The 14091-nt window shown below is 43.0% G+C and overlaps 1 protein-coding gene across 1 annotated transcript in view; it reads left to right on the top strand.

Annotated features, from left to right (window-relative positions):
- The window catches only part of LOC118285019 (astrotactin-2-like), a 220383-nt gene that overhangs the window by 153228 nt on the left and 53064 nt on the right, over positions 1-14091 (top strand). Inside the window, exons 14-16 of the mRNA XM_035608297.2 lie at positions 12011-12135; positions 13398-13502; positions 13799-13978. Coding sequence (XP_035464190.1) covers positions 12011-12135; positions 13398-13502; positions 13799-13978 — 410 coding nt within the window. The remainder of the gene's footprint in view (positions 1-12010; positions 12136-13397; positions 13503-13798; positions 13979-14091) is intronic.

Below are 14091 nucleotides of genomic sequence, written 5' to 3'. Positions count from 1 at the left end.
ACAGAACATTTTGACCACGCGGTGACCGTTGGATACATGCCAGGATACATTAAAGATATTGGAGATCGCCGTTGTTGACAAGGTTTCCAGTCATTGTCAGGTACAGTAATTTGGCTGTTGGGTAAACACACTGAGACAGGCAGGAGGAGGAGAAAGGGAAGGAAGGGCAACAACTGCAGGGAGGAAAGCGTGTATTTATCCAATACTTGTGTTTTTATTGATTATTAAAGGCCTTGTAAGATGTGTAGGCATAGGGGGGATGCAGGAGTTCATCTCTATGTATGGAGCGAATGAATGTTGTTCTTGTTGTTGTTGTTGTTGTTGACATGCACTGTAATCAGGACACTTTTCTGAACATCTACTGGATTTGAGAACGCAAAAGTTGGCCAGTCGGACAAAAGTCGGACATTTTTCCGGAACTTTGTCTGCCAGCCGCTTATTAAGATTTCCAGAATCATTAGAGTGAGCCCATGGGAGGATACGGCGAGCGAGTGGGCGCTCTACCCAGGTGCCACCCCTCGCCCGAATGGTCCAGAAATGTTCCTGCTGTTGTGATTGCGTCGATTCTGACAATCTCGCGCTGTGTCCATGTCTAACAACAACTCTTGTTCAACTAAAACATTAATACTTTTTTTTTTTTTTGCTTATTAGACCATCTGTTCATTTTGCCACACATACTTAAAAAAATGTAATTTAACAAATACAAAGAAACATTGACAGTATACTCTTTTCATCTATGCATGTTGATTTAGTAAAATCAAGTCTGAAACATTCACCTTGTCAAGTTACACATTGCAATTTTAGATATTGATAATGCTCAACCACCCATCTTTCACACTAACGGCCGCCCCGTCAAATTTAGGGTTGAAAACGCTTTAGGGGCAACCAGAAACAAAGAGAATGATTTGAGCTGGTGATAAAATAACTTGCATGTGCAGCAGCCAGTGAATCAATAGTGCACTGGAGGGTGGAAATTAAGAATATGCAGCACAAAGCATCAAACCGTCAACCTCGGACTGTGATGGAGTTGCCTCTTGGGGGCGGGCGGGGGGGGGGGGGTAACTAACAATGCCAGTTCTCCAAAATGGCGTCAGCTTCCTCCCTCTTTCACTGAGGAAAAACATTTTGTAATTTGTGCTTCAGGTTTAAATCCTGAATTAGTGGCGCGATGTTTTGAGTATTGATTAATGAACTACTAACGCAGCAGTTAACTGCATGGTGGCAGCACTTTTGTAAGGACCCCCCAGACTACTAATATGTCTTCACACTTCCCACTCTCCGTCCTTTTTCTCCCCATCGCCCCGCCTTGCCTTTCTAAGATTGCTTCCTTTTGCTGCCCATTTACCATCCATAAATTGTTCATCATAAATTCCTGAATAGAAAAGTCTTAGCCATTTTTTTGTTTAGTTTTTTTATTTTTTATTATTGAACTGTGTGAAGTTTTCAAGAGTATTCGCCCACACTCACCTCTGCAAGGCCACACTGACAGTTAATTACCACTCCTGTGATGTTCCCCAGTCCTTGCCTTTCAAGAAGGGACTACAAAAAAAAAATTCTGCTCCGCCTCACTTAGTCTTATCGTGTTGATAGACAGAATACCAGATAGCGCAGTAACACGTAATTATGCCTTTATGTCAGTCAAATCACTATAATTACATTGTGAAATAAAAGAATACAGAGGCCGCCTCCCTGTCTTGACCTATTACGGCAGATCAAACACAAGGACTGAGGAGAAGCTGGGATGAGACTTTCACATGTCCTTTGTGTATCGTTTATGCATCAGCGTGGCAGCGGGGTCAGACTACGCGATATCAGCCTGATTATAGCCCGACCTTGAATACGTAGGGTGTCGAGAGGTTTCGGAAACGATCAATGGGCATTGGGTACGACGATCAAACACTGTGTCTCTCAGAGCTTGTCACAATGGATAGCGACTCGCACACACCTGTGACGCCGCGTGTTGTCCGAACAGAAATCCTGCGATTTGGTTTCGTCGCCTCTGTGCCGTTGACCAACAGGAGCGGTTCGGGGGCTTTACAAACACAAAACAGACAGTATCAAGCTGGCCAGCTTTTTCACAAACTTTTCAGGAAGGGCTGCACGTGAGCAGGCGAATGATCCCCAAATGACATTTTCCAAAGCGTTTCCTGCCAGCCCCCTAGTAAAATTGAAAATGTCAGACTGAGCCCATGTGAGAAAAACAGTGGGAAGATCTGCCCAAAATTCTCAGTGAGCGAGTGGGCACGTTGGTGATCGTAAACAAAGACGCAGCTTTTCTTTGTGGCGGAATAATGGCACATAATGGCTAAATGTGTGAGACTGCAAGCACCTAATCTGACACAGTGACCATCTTAACAGGCAAAAATATCTTTGAGTCTGTTTGGGTTGCCTCTGGGTGACCTCTGGTAAATGAAAGACGTTGGCTTTAGTGATGGATGCACGCAGTTTACCCAAAGATACTGACTGAAATACTCTTCTGTCTTTTGCCTGTTGTCTTTCTCCTAAATAGGAGATGGTTAAACTGTTCTGCATCTTGATCATTACAAAAGATACAACCTGCTGTTGTTTTGTCCTCAGTCAAATTCATACAAGGGCTGCACTGCTTTCGAGGGGATGATGTAAGCGTCTGTCTGGAACAGAGTTTTTTTTTTAGTTTGCTTTTTACAATGGGTTTGTCGTAACACTGTTAAGTCTGCGAGTGGGTGAATGCTAGTGAAAAGGGAGACACAGAGAGAGAGCTTGATAGAGAGAGACTGAAATCAAGTTTGTTGGGACGTATACAGACACAATCCGGAGAATGTGGAGCGAGTGGAAAAAGTGCAAGTGGAATAATAAAAAGTAGAAAAAAGCAATGGCACTAATCAGTTCCACAGCTCGCTTGCCTGCGTGACACCCCCCCCCCCCCCCCCACTCTGCATTACAAAGCTTCATCTCTATGGTAATGCTTCTGGCCACCAGAGTTCATTTCCACAATTTCCTAAGGCAGGCCAACAGAGCTATCGAAGTACAAAAAAAGACACCAATGCTCACTCGTGTTTCCGATTGCATGCACGACTCAGGGGAGTAAAAGTGAGGCGGAGTTGTTTTGTGTATGTGTCTGAAGGGGAGATGAAGACTTGTACAAGAAGGGATCACGCTTAACACTCCAGCGCACCATGGCCATTTTTATGAAGTTTCAAAACTTTGATGGCTCAATTCAATTCTCAGACGCAAATGTGCATGCGGTCCAATCCGTCCCCAACACAAACGCCCCGGTGTGCTCTCCATCAGAGGCCGTTCCATTGACAGCATCACCCTCCCGAGCCTAATCAATATTGGCCATGAAAAGTCACCAGATCTCCTCCCCTCAGCGGCGTCATTCATCAACTGAGCTGTGGCTGCAGCCGTAATGAGAGACTGTAACACAAGTCTCGAGGTAAACATCGCTGATTGTTTTATTACACCGCACATTAGCCTGTTTTTTTGGGGGAGGGGATTCTGCCCTTTAAAAACTCTTTAACTCTTCATCTGGGGCCTGTGTCCTGGAGGGGACCCCTGGGTGCTTTATCTCTGTTATGGCTCGTCTGACATGCCCCGCACACAACCAGTGTTTATTCAAATAACAGATATTACAGCTATTAAACATATTACATGCAGCTGCAACCCCGGACCTCATAAATCTGTCTGGTCCAAACAAATGGGTGGGTTATCTCAAGGGCAAGTGCGGCAACATTTCCACAGCGACGCTGGAGGAATGACAGGAAGAGGATTGTTTAATTGAGAAATGATTGGTCGTATTATTCAGATGCATTAATTTGGATCTAATGAATCGAAATGTTTTACGCTTTTAATTTCCTTTCTCTTTCTTTAAGAAAGGGTGGATTCACCCAAATTGATGTGAACACAAAAAAAAAGAAGAATAAATCAAACTTTGTAACTTTTCAAATTGAGTTGTTTGGTTGTAGTTTTGGCAGACGTCTTGTGGGCCAATGAAGTGCAAACCGTTCGCTTGGGTAGATGCCACTAGAAAAACTGTAAGTGAGAAAATCTTTCTTAAAAATCTCTTAAAATAATTTAGTAGTTTAATAAAATCCAAAGTTTTGAGGAACAGTATTTGACATCATTACAGAGACTCTATTCCAGTTGGCCTTGCACGATGCTGAGTATCAATGATCTTACATACAATAGGCCCTGTTTTCTTTCTTCTTTTTTTGCATACTGTGTATATTTTGTGGTAGAGAAAAACAAGTCCCTTTTCTTTTGTCTTTGCTGCCTATTTTTTTCTATCACTGACTAATTGTCATATTTAGGGATGAATCCAAACAGCATGGCAGCTGTAGAAATTACAAGCACGCTGTTTCATACTGCATGTCAAGTTTCTGTTGTTCCTGTGTGTGTGTGCGCGTGTGTGTGTGTGTGTGTGTGTGTGTGCGTGCGTTTGTGCGTGTGTGTGTGTGTGTGTGTGTGTGTGTGTGTGTGTGTGTGTGTGTGTGTGTGTGTGTGTGTGTGTGTGTGTGTGTGTGTGTGTGTGTGTGTGTGTGTGTGTGTGTGTGTGTGTGTGTGTGTGTGTGTGTGTAAGGAGAAGATTGGGAGGAGACTACTGATGAGTCCAAGCCACATGGGTATAACTGCATTTATCCACTTGCAGCTGTTTCATGGTATATTGTAAAAACGATTAAACCCTTGGTAGAACATTGATTTTACTTTACACCTTACAAATGGTGCATGAGATGTTGCATTGAGGAATTTTATTTTTCAATTTGTAGTCATAAAAACGTTTTTAAGGCGGCATAAATGTTTGAAACGTTTTTGTGTTAAGCCGCGTTTCCACCAAAAGTACCAGGAACTATTAGTTCCTAGAAGTTCCAGGAAATAAAAGGGTCCTGTTGCCCATTGTTGTCTGCGTTTCCACCGCGGCCTGAAGTCCCGGAAAGCTTGTGCAAATCAGGCCGATGACGTATGGCGTACACTTTGTCCGTTTCGCGTCGCCGTTTCAAAACTCCCGCTGGATAACGTCCGCGGCGCTAATGCTCTGCAGAGCCTGCACCTCGTCGTCGGTCCATCTATCGTAGCTTCTCATCTGCGTGTCCATGACGAAGCGCGGTGAAAAAAACTAAAACAGCTGTGAGCTTGCAGCTCCACACCGGCTTTCAAACACGGCGGGTGAAATAAAATGCGGCGAGTACTCGACCAATCATAATCCTTCGGCACTGCAGTCCCGCCCCCATAGTTCCTGAACCGTGGGTTAGTACTACCTCCCGAGCAGGGTCTAAATTTAGACCCCGCATCCTGCGGTGGAAACGCAAAGAGCTCCCCCTTCAGTTCCTAGTTCCTGGGTATAGTTCCTGCGGTGGAAACGCGTCTTTAGTTGTTTTCTCTTACTTCCTGTCATCTGCCAAAAGCCAAAAAAAATCTGGCCAAGTGTAGAGTGATCCTATAAGATTGTAATTATTTGGCTGTATAAGATTGACATCACTCCGACACGTGTTTCTTTTTGTCAAACTAGGAGGGCGTTCTCTCCTTTTCGTATTTGCCCCCCCCCCCCGGCCCTCTTGCATCCCACCTGACACCCTTTCAGTTTGCCCCGAATGCTGCAGCCCTGCTTCTCCTCAGCCACCATGAAGTCTCCGCCATGGCCCCCTTCAAGCTGCACTGCACTGGCACCCAGTGGCTGCTCACGCATGGCTCCAAAAACACTGCTGTCAGCCTCCGAGGCTGCAAAGGGCTCAACACCCCCACATGTCTAGGTCATGATTCACCCCTACAGTCTCACACTCGGCATCTGAGTCACCGCCCCGCCCTTCTCTGCTGGCGAACTGGCCATCGCCCTGCCCCTGTCCTGACTCTACAACCCCCTCCTCGGGTTGGACTCTTCTCTCCTCTGGCATCCCGGTGGATAATAATCTTCTCGCCTCAGTCCGAGACCGCAATCGCTTCCCTTCTGGCACAATCTGAAAAAGTCTCCTCTGCTCCCAGCTCACCTCTGCACTCCAGCTCTGCGTCCAGCCCCATTCCCTGTGCTCTGCATATACGCATCTGTCACACAGACACGTTATTGCAAATGCTCACAAAATAGCCAGACGTCTGTTGTATGTGTTTTTTACGGTGTGATTTAATTAGAATAGGTGTACATGTTTATTCGTTTTTTTTAATTTACACTCACCCCAAGACACTGGGGTCTATCCTGGACTGATCCTGATACAGTTAACCTTTCCTTTGGCACAGAGAAAGAGCAGCCTCTGGTGGTCAAGTCTATGGTTGTGGTTTGTCTCCTTCCTTCCGTTCAGTTTGTCGTTTATTTATCATTGCATCGAAAATGCAGACACTTGAATTCCACAGAGTATCGTAACACTGGAGTGGAGCAGTGTCATTGTATAAGTGGTCATTAAAATGTGGCTGGATGTAGTTGAGTGCTACATTATTTGAGAGGATTTTGTTAACAGAGTGTGACTTCAAAAGTAATAGGCTGACATAAAAATTTTGAATCTGGAAATTTGTTTGGTCTTCGAATCCTGCAACCTCGGTTCATAATTTCCAACCCATTTCTACTCAAGTGGTGTTTTAATGATAAACTGTAAGAGTTGACAGTGTTTCGGCCGCTTTAACCTAAAACCTTCACTCGCATCTTACCCGTGACTGAGTTTGTACTTGCTCAACCGTAATCCAAACTGCAACCAAACAAATAAGTTTCACATTACATGATTAATCTGGTAAGTGCAGAGTTTCAGTTTCTGTGCTATTCCATCAGGGCCATTTATAAATAAATATGTGTTACTTATGTAAATAATAATAATAATTATTATAATATTAATAATTACCATAATCATAAAAATGACAATCATAAAAGTCGACAATATATACATACATACAGTTTATGCATATGCATATATACTGAACATATTATTATATACACAAGAGCCAGAATTAACAGAAGTGTACTTAACTACATAAAATCTTTATAAATACAAGCCTATTTTTTAAGGTGTCATTTGCAGATAGTAAATCAAATAATGTGGCTAGGACCACAGGTAGAGGATGTCAAAGATCTAGAACCAAATTATCAGATTGATAACCAGGAGCTAGTCCATTATGTGATTTAAAGATCTCAAAGCAGAATATAATATGATTTAATCAAATTAATCGTAAAAATGTGTTATTAAATTCACAGGGAGCCTTTTAAACTGAAGTAAAGTGTTTTCTGTGTTTCATTTTGGTTTGGTGACGTGCTGCTGCATCTTGGATCATCTGAGTTTACTTTGTTAGGCCTTAGAACAGGACATCGACATAGTCCAGTCCTCTAGAAAGCATGTACACATGTTTACAGGCAACATTTTTGTGATGATGAAATGCGTTTTACGAATTAAGGTGAAAGGACGGTTCACAATCAAATAGAATGCCAAGGTTATTTTTTTCACGCTTTATGAAATGAGTCGAGACATTGTATCGATTGGGCTTATGTCACCATGCGGTTGAGAAGGAATTGTCGGCAAGTAGGAAAATCAATCTCTTTCTCAGCGCGTAGGAAAAGGCATAGGTCCCAAAATGGATCCCTGAGTGACACAGGTGACCTCAATTTTGGATCCCACTGACTCACCAAGGGGACACCGCATAGTCTCTTCCTGTCAGCAAAAGACGGTTTAGAAATGGAAAGTTCCCTTCTTCTGGGTGTAAGGGCAATTTTTAGTGCTTGCGTTTGTCCACAAAAGCAGCTTCTAGATTGAAAGGAGCAACCTGCATGGCTTTAGCCCGGTGTAGCCAGACTAATACTCAAATGACTCTAAGTCGGACCTCTGGGTTCTTTTTCAATATTTCCAAAAGGCGTTATCAATGGACGCAAAAGAATCATGTGACGTCTGACGTCAGACTAGAGCAGAGAAGAGATGCCTGTGATGATGATTCCATATCGTCTTTGAACGAGTGTTGCGGCCTTTTGAAGATATCGTGCTCGTTCATCAGCACAATTACTTATAGAACTGGGTTTCTGAATGCCAGGCCGAGATATTTCAAACTGTGACTAAGTTTTTAGCAAAAAAATTGGTATTTTTTGGTGTGGTACATTTTAACCTCACATTTTGTAAACAACTTTTTTTTAAAAAAACTGTGTGAGGGAAAAACTGACAAAAAAAAGAAAAGAAGAAGCCCAGTGGTGGATCGCATTTTCCAACAGACGCCACCATTAAAAAGCACCATTAGGCTTTATTGTTGTCAAGATTGAGTTCTTAAGGTTGTAGCTAATGAACTGGGATGTGGTGAAGTAACAGTGTAGTTAAGACGCAGTGACTGTAGTTTAATGTGTCGGGTCGGCGTTGCTGAGAACATTTTCTCCTAAATCACCTGTGGATAGCATTCATGTAACTCGGAGAGTGAATAAGAGACAGAAGGAATATGAAACGCAGACAGCAAACCAGAAAATGGTTACCACCAGAGATCAGGCTGAGCAAACAGCGAACAATTGTTACACCCTATCGAGGGACAAATACTGACATTGATGCCTGGCTGTGAAATATAAATAGATTTATAGATACATATCTATATATATATATATTTGCTTGTGAGACCTGAGCTCAGGCATGCTTTAATAATCAGATGTATCTCTACTTGGTTTGAATTGAAATAGTACACACAGAGGGCAGCAGGAGACATGGAGACTTAGAGAACAATGAGAGAGAGAGAGAGAGAGCTTTAATACATATGCATGACCTTGTCTGAAATATTTGTATTCATCCCAACAGATGTAATGTTATTATACACTAGACGGTGGAGCTTGCGTACTGTAAAATTCTCATTCTAACGGAGGAGTTTGCCACATGTGTAGACTCGAGCGGGATGGGAGCCCAGCATCCAGCGCCTTTTAATGAACACACACGGGCACTGAATGGAACGTGAGTAAATTCACAAGTTTGTTGGTATTGCACCGGCATGTCCACACTCTCATATGTGGTCTGGTGTGTAGGAGGGTTTTTTAAGCATGGCAAGACTGTGTTTGGATGTGTGTGTACCGGGAAGGACTAAAGATCGAGTGGATCAAAAAGAGCACGCGACTTAATGGAACTGAAGGAGAACGAGTTAAATGTCAGTAGAAAACAACAAAATGATCATTAGGATGAACACGCATGCCGTATATCTGCAAATTACACAAGGTAGTGTGTTAGTCAACTATTCAAAAGTCTAAATGCACAATACCATGGATTTCAGCCATCATTAAGTTATTTACGCCCACGACATGTCATAATGCCCCATATGAAAAATGAGTAAAAACGCTGGGTGGGTTATGGGCTAACGGAACCAGTAGGTGCAGTGATTTGTTGGTTATGTAGATAATTATAGTCGTCCAGTTTAATAAAGTGTACAGAAGTTAGGTACAGCTTCTGTCTTCACGCCTTAGCATGCACTCGGCCCCTCACCACTGCAGGAAAGGCACAGATGTAACTTAATAATGATAAATAATGATGGCTATATTCCATTTAAGTGTCAGCGGGTAATTTAAGCGGGTCGGCACACTCATTAGCATATCCTTGGTCCTGGAGCAGTTGAGCAGAATGCAGTCATTATTAATGTTAATAGTTACACCTGCGTTGAACAGTTCAAAATGTCTGCCGCTTGTTCGGCTCAAAATCGTTCCGTCAAAGGAACAAGATTTAAGATAAATTTCATTGTTGTCAATTTGTTTTCAAATGCCTTAAACTTTCATCATTGTCTTAAAGTATTTTTTTTCCTTATACTATATAATTCACCAAGAGGCTCTGATCAGACCTATTTTATGGTTCACTTTGTATCTAAGGAGAGTGGTAATAAAAAATAAAATAGCTTTGATGTTTCTGGCTTTTTCCAATTGAAATAAGTAACCTATAAATACCCGTTCTGTCATCATTTGGCTTATTCCCCAAAATGTTTGTTCTCTATAATCTTAAAACAAATCGCCTAAATGTTTTCAGTGATGCTGCCACTATTCATCCATACACTGATTGTGTCTATCTGGGGCTATGTCCGCACATGCTACGCGCACACACATGCTCAGTGTACGTGAATGGTCTCGTGATATGTGTTCTCAGATGTGTCATTATGGAAAGACATGACTTCTGATACTTCTTGTCTCTCGCCCTTTTTTTGGGGGGGGGGGTTATTGATTTCATTTTGTCTGCTTCCTGGTTGATGCCTTGTATTTGTAACTGCAGTGTTCCTTAATATCGTCCCTTGTGTTGTTCTATTTGCTATTTGTAAGTGTCTGGGAGCCCCCTCAAATGGTTTATCCTGCATGAATACATTTTCTGACAACTGTTGGGGTTTTTATACTCTATAAAACAGACACTTTGACCTCTCTAAATTCTCCGTCTCACCACTTAGCCTCTGCAAAAAGCGACAGACACAACAACCATCTACACTTGCCTTCGATATTTTTCCCCCCAAGAAAAAAGTAGAGGAAGATGCAGATGAAGGTTAAGGACATTTTAATGATCTCATGTGCGACCAGGCACTGCAAAGACCCAAGGCACGGGACTGCTTTTTCTGCTCCACACTGATTCAGTTTTCAGTTTGGTTTTTGAGCATCTCCGACGTGAACCATTGGCTTCATTGGCTACATCACAGTGTATGTATTTCAGCTTTATAGAATCTGAGCAGAGTGGCGAAAGGAAAGGAACTCTCGCAGGGTGTCAAGGACGGTCCACATCCTGGGCTTGAAAATCCGTAAAGCAACATATCATCTTGGTCCACGCCGCCCCCTCCGAAGGTTCGCTGAGCCTCAGCGTGAAGCTGGCTGATTTAATTTAGCAATCAATATGTTTTCTGTGCGCATAAGCCACGGTAATCTTTTTATAGCGCCTCTTCTCTACCTCTCCCCTCTCATCCTTTGCCCTTGAGTCAATCCGTCCACTCCCCCACTGTAGCACTGAGGCTGCGATTGCGTCTAACAGGCTTTTTGGTTTAGAGGGAGGAGAGAGGGGAACAGAATGAAAACAATGATATAGAGAAGAGGGGAAGGTACGCCCCCTGAGTCTCCACGGCAAAAGGTCTGTGCTCTGAAACTTGGCGCCATGGAAGTTGATTATGGGAAATTGGTTGCTGCCACTTGCCATGCTTTCAGATTGCGGCGAGGCAACCGGTACTTTTGACAGGAAAAAAACTGCAGCTGCTTTGGTTCAACCAGAACGGTCAAAACATCTCCTGAACAAAAACGAAGCTCAAGATACGCTTTCTCTCTCTGTGTGTAATTTATTCTGCAAGTGATTTGTCCACAATGATATATTACAGAGGTGCAAATAAATCGAAAAAATAAAAAACCTACTGCTAATGTGCTCTGCATGCATTCATAGGTTGTCTTTGTTACCTCTCACTGTATGAGAGTCTCCGTCTTCTGCCCCCCCCCCTACATTTCACACTTCCTTTTGCATCATCGTTCTCTCCTGCACTTATCGTCTCCAGCAAGGAGAAACAGAGGAAGAGAGAGAGAGAGAGAGATTCCAAGGGGTCTGCTCTTATCTTTGCCTGCAGCTCTCTGTTGTGCCCTCAAACTGGGGGACACAACTGTTTTCTTTATTGGGCCGCCAAGCATCACACACACACACACACACACACACACACACACACACACACACAAACTTACACATACACATACACACAAACACACACACACACACACACACACACACACACACACACACACACACCATGCACCCATGTTGTTGTTTTCCTCACAACCAGTGATGAACTCTCTTGTACTATTGCTCATCAATGGTACAAATTACCATTTATATATATATATATATATATATATATATATATATATATGTGTGTGTGTGTGTGTGTGTGCGTGCGTGCATTCAGATTGTGGAGCTGCAACCCTGACACTTAATTATGAACTCCAGATTAAATAGAGGTGGGATACTAGGTTGTATTTTTGGACTGTTAACTTTTATTGCAGATGGTTACTGGACCTGGTAAATATTATTCTAGCGTGATATGTTTCGCTGTGCCAAAAATCACTACATGAAGCTGTAACTGTTTCCCCCTCGTTTCTTTACTTGTTTCTCAGGGACAACAACTTCATCAAGGACTTTCCCCAGCTCGCCGATGGTCTCATGGTCATCCCCTTACCGGTAGAGGAACAATGTCGAGGGGTCTTGTCAGAGCCCCTGCCCAACCTGCAGCTCCTCACAGGTGAGCAAGTTTGTGGATGTTTTGCGCTTTTCTTTTCCTTTCATTTTATATTGACTTATCTGTCTCTGTTGCTGAGAGCAACAGAGCAATTTGATGCATTGCATTGGGCAGTGGCAGCTTTATTATCTCACGTGGATTGTGGTTCAAAATTCTCAAATTCGTAACTGACTGAAGCCAGTGGGAAAACATGGCCCTCCGTGTTCATTTTGATCAAACTATGCTTTGTGAAAAAGCCCCGGAGAGGTCTCAGTTCTCCAGGCTCAAGAGTGTGAGCCCGATTTATTATTTTCTTTCGCTGTATACACCTGAGAGAAAGACACGTTTTATGTATAAACTGTAAAATGCACAAGGCAAATTGTTTGCTGATATATTGCTTGCTGTGTGAAATCGAGAGTGCGAAGTCATTTGAAAAGATAAAGGCTCATCCATTTGCAAAATTATTATTTTGAGAGTATAATGTACATGCAGTCCCCAATGCATAAATATGAGAAATTGTAAACTCTATCATTCAACCTCCCATTTCATCCTTTTCTCCTTCTCTCCACTGTTCCAGCCCATCCTGTGGAAGGGGGTAGAGTCACTTAAATATTTGCCTTGAAACCTGCACCTCTACCTCTGCTCCCTAATCCTTCCATTAGCTAAATTGGCGTTTGGTCCACACTGACCCCTGGGATTTTCATTTATTTTCTTTTTTACTAGGGTTCAGCTTTCAACGGAATTAGACACACACACACACACACACACACACACACACACACACACACACATAGGAATTGGCCTTTTTTCACTGTGCATGAATGTCCCAGGTATACCAGGGGCACCGAATTGAGGTTCCTGTAAGCAGTTTATTTCTATTTTCTTTGCTCTCCACTTTTCCGTGGCTGGAGTTCTAAACTGGTGTTGGAAGTTTGGTAATTGAATTGCAGAGAGAGGCGAGATTGCACTCACTTCTAATGTCAGCAATCCAATTGGAGTTCAAGCTGCACCATATATCTGCCATTGATCCAGGAGCAGCCGGGATATGGGCCGTGATAATAAATGATGTTAAGGCAATAATGGATAACAATGGGTCTGCAATAAACTCCTCGGATGAAATGATGGATTTTATTTATCTTGTCATTTAGTTTGAGTTTCAGCAGCTGTTTACGAGTCTTGAGTTTTCCAATCGGTTAGAAATTGTTGTATCCGTTGACATCCTTAGATCTCCCCCTGTCATAATTGTCTCCTTGTTCCCCTTTTTCTTTTCTTCCTGTCTTCCTTAGGGGATGCCCAGTTCAGTGAGGCGGTGGGCTACCCCATGGTTCAACAGTGGAGAGTACGGAGCAATCTGTACAAAGTCAAACTCAGCTCCATTACCTTATCTACAGGTCAGTGCCTGAATCATACGAGTGATTTTGTAGCACCACATCGATAAGAACTATAAACTCTGATTATTGCCAAATAACTATGTAATGTTGTAGTTACTCTCCAGCCTATACAGCATTAATACACTGTTTATTGTGCATATTTATTCAAACAACTAACATCTATGTACCCAGCTACTTGTGGCTTCCTATTACGCATCTATCAGTACTCTTGATGGAGCTTGATCTCGACATTAACGGTGCACATCAAACAGCACCACTGACCCTGACCTTGATATCCGACCTTGTCGACCTGGTAGGCTTTTCCAAAGTGCTGAAGACCCTGTCGGCAGACAGCACACGAGAGGAGCTGCTGGCCTTCCTCCAGGAATACGGCAGCCACTATGTGTCTGAGGCCCTGTACGGCTCCGAGCTCAGCTGCAGCATCTACTTCCCCAGCAAGAAGGCCCAGCAGCAGCTCTGGCTACAGTACCAGAAAGGTGAGTGTGCCGGCACGCGGGGAGAAAAAGGCAGAAAATGCACTGAATCCTAGAGGGGTGAAAGGAGATGCACATTTCAAAAAAAACATTATAGATTTTTTTTGTGGGGCGGG

The sequence above is a fragment of the Scophthalmus maximus genome, chromosome 20 (assembly GCF_022379125.1).
Source record: "Scophthalmus maximus strain ysfricsl-2021 chromosome 20, ASM2237912v1, whole genome shotgun sequence".
In the NCBI taxonomy this organism is placed as follows: Eukaryota; Metazoa; Chordata; class Actinopteri; order Pleuronectiformes; family Scophthalmidae; genus Scophthalmus; species Scophthalmus maximus.
Note: the sequence above shows the minus strand (reverse complement) of the source record. Positions and strands in the feature narration are given on the sequence as shown.